At 35.0% G+C, this 3,110-nt stretch overlaps 1 protein-coding gene across 1 annotated transcript; it reads left to right on the top strand.

The window, feature by feature from the left end:
* Window positions 1-205: 205 nt before the first annotated feature.
* On the top strand, window positions 206-766 carry LOC132731060 (integumentary mucin C.1-like). Its single transcript, XM_060717169.1, has one exon. The coding sequence runs from the start codon at window positions 206-208 to the stop codon at window positions 764-766; it is 561 nt and encodes a 186-aa protein (XP_060573152.1).
* Window positions 767-3,110: the final 2,344 nt, after the last annotated feature.

Genomic DNA, 3,110 nt, shown 5'->3' with positions numbered 1-3,110 from the left:
GATGACTCGTTTACCACACAACGACAACAAACATCGAACCCAGCGATGACGGTGTTACCAAAAACCTACAACAACATCGAACCCAGATGACGGTGTTTACCACACCGATAACTACATCGAACCCAGATGACGGTGTTACCACACCTACAACAACATCGAACCCAGATGACGGTCGTTACCACACCGGCAACAACATCAAACCCAGATGACGGTGTTACCACAAACCGGGCAACAACATCGAACCCAGATGAACTGTGTTACCACACCGGCAACAACATTCAACCCAGATGACGGTGTTACCACACCGGCAACAACATCGAACCCAGATGACGGTGTTACCACACCGACAACTACAACGAACCCAGATGACGGTGTTACCACACCAGCAACAATATCGAATCCAGATGACGGTGTTACCACAACGATAACTACATCAAAATCAGATCACTGTGTTACCACACCAACAACTATATTGAATTCAAAGATCAACGTTTTTTACCAACACCAATCAACTATATCAAAAATCAAATCACTTGTGTTACCACAACCAACAACTATATCAAAAATCAGCGCTGTCTGTGTTACCAAACACCACCAACTGTATATCGAAATTTCAGCTGTTCTTTTATTATCAACAAACCCAACCAGTATTGAGTCACCTCAACAACAACATCGGAGAACTTATACAAGCTACCCAAACACTTCAAAATTATATAACAAGATAATCAAAATGATCAAAACTAAACATTTCTGTCGTTCCCATTAAACAGAAACAACAGTTCAAGCCAACAAGGGATAAGCCTCCAAGAGAGACAAACTATGTATGAATGAACAATCCAATGCCCATACAAGGAAAACCAATGTCCTTTTACACTCATCTTCAACCAACCTTAAATATATTTTAAAAGTCTACAAAGAAAACATGGCATGAAAACTGTAAAAAAATAAATTGAGCCATTCCATGGAGAAACACTGCCCTCAAATGAAGAAAAAAAGAGTTTAAAAATAAAAAGAGATTAAAACCCAACGGGCTCTTTGAAGCGTTTCACAAGAGGGGGCAAAAAACCCAATTTCCCAAAAGATTCAAATCACAAAAAAGAGCCAAAAATTTAAAAATCTCCATTGCACTTTTAAAAATAAGCAAATTTTGGGCTCATTCAAAAAAGAAATTTCATCAAAACAAAATTGAAAGTACCCAAAAGCATCATTCCCAAGGGGATTTATCACCAAAAAAACCCACATACCAAAATACCATCAGTATAAACCCCAAATCTTCTTTCATTATCATCACAAAATGTAACCCCTAAAAAATTTTTTTAAAATTCCCAACCCAATCATCTTTAAACCCCTTTAATTTACCCCAATTTACAAAAAACAAAAAGGAAAAAGGGGGTTGAGAGATAAAAAATTTTCCAAAATTCCAAATAAAACAAAAAACAGGTAAGAAATGTAGCTTGTTACATTTCAAAACAATTGAAATCAAAATGTCAATGATTAACCTTTATTCTATCATGGTGATGTGACTAAGTGGTTTAGTTTACACATTAGACTAGGAACTTAAGGATTGCTGCCGGTGTGGGTTTGAACCGCCTTAAGGGCAAGCCATAGTTTCCTAAAAACTTTACACTCATTGCTTAGTACTGGCTACTTCCAGAAATGGATTCGAAAGTGTGTCTGTAAGCTTATAGATTCCTACACAATGAAACTGAAGTAAATTCTGTATAAACTAAATCTTGTAATCTAATTATTTAGCTCAGTGTTGGGCTTACAGACGATTTTCATTCAAATCCTGGCAATAGTTTTTCTGTAAAAATTTGATTGACACAATATTTTAGAGCCATTTGTTTACTTCCTTTATTGAATGATAAACCCTAGGTAAAATTAAAATTTACCTATAAAAAAATTTTTCTATAAAAACCATGACTTTTTTAAAAATATTAAACCCAATTTAATTTTTGGAAAATGCCCAAAGAAGGAAAAGCTTTAAAGTCTTAAATATTGAATTTTGTATTAATTAAAAATAAAGGGAATTTTTTTAAAAGAAAAATAGTTTTTAATCACTCTTTGGTATGACATATTCACTTAAATATGCAAAACACTTTTCCAATTTAAGCCTGAACTTAAACCACTTTTAGATATTTCTTGCATTTTTACAGATGCCAACAAGTAGTAGAGAACACCACCCGTCATTTGAATGACCTTGGCTCATTGGGAAGACAGTAGACCAGAGGCAGAATCAACTCACAGACAAACCTGTCACCTCCAGAAGTTGACTGTTTTTCACCTTCAAATGTTTCCTACAACCTCTTCACAGAAATTCTTCAACATTTATCTAACCAATGTCCTCAACAGAGACTTCCCTGAACCAATCCACAATGTCATCGAATGATGGTCAGACAGAGCTTCTATCCAAAACAGCAACAATATTCACCAATTTGGTAGATTACGTAGATTGGCAAACTAAGTAATGCTTACAGGTTCATTGGATTTTTCTTGTTGTTTTTTTTTTTTCGTTTCACAATTTAGGTTATAAGGAGCTGAAACAGTAAAATTGATTTTGGCTAACATTGGGTGTTACAAACTTTTAACAACACCAGAGCTAAAAACAACATCACCTGCTAAAGATGCATAGAATGCACATATCAAAGTAGTCAATAACTAGATTAAGGTATGCACTTCACAATAACTAGATTAAGGTATGCGATTCATTCTGTTTAATGTAAAAATTTAACGACAAAAGGAAGTCTGCATTCAGGACTTTAAAAGGCCAGTTTAAGGTTTTGCACATTGTCTCATTTAAAGTCTCCTCATCACTATCCACACTGTCTTTTTTAGAGACTGTAAGGCCTTTTTATTGTCATTCTCATTTTTAGGACAATGCTAAAATTATAGTTCATTTCCAGGTCTAAAAGAACTATGTTCAGCTTTCTTTTTTATCTATGATAGTAAAGTTGAATTTTTTATATTTTCTTAAACTTTCAATTCTTAAATATTTAGAATCAAGCTTAACAAGGGAAGGGCGGCGAGACATAGTACTTCTTCATGCTGAGGCTGACACAGACCTAGCTCAGACATGCGAGGGATACATCCTCACTGAGGATGTTGGTACA

This window comes from Ruditapes philippinarum, unplaced genomic scaffold (genome assembly GCF_026571515.1).
Source record: "Ruditapes philippinarum isolate M1 unplaced genomic scaffold, ASM2657151v2 ctg1239_1_1_1_1, whole genome shotgun sequence".
NCBI classification, from domain to species: Eukaryota; Metazoa; Mollusca; class Bivalvia; order Venerida; family Veneridae; genus Ruditapes; species Ruditapes philippinarum.
The sequence above is the reverse complement of the archived record's forward strand: the minus strand, read 5'-3'. Positions and strand labels throughout refer to the sequence as shown.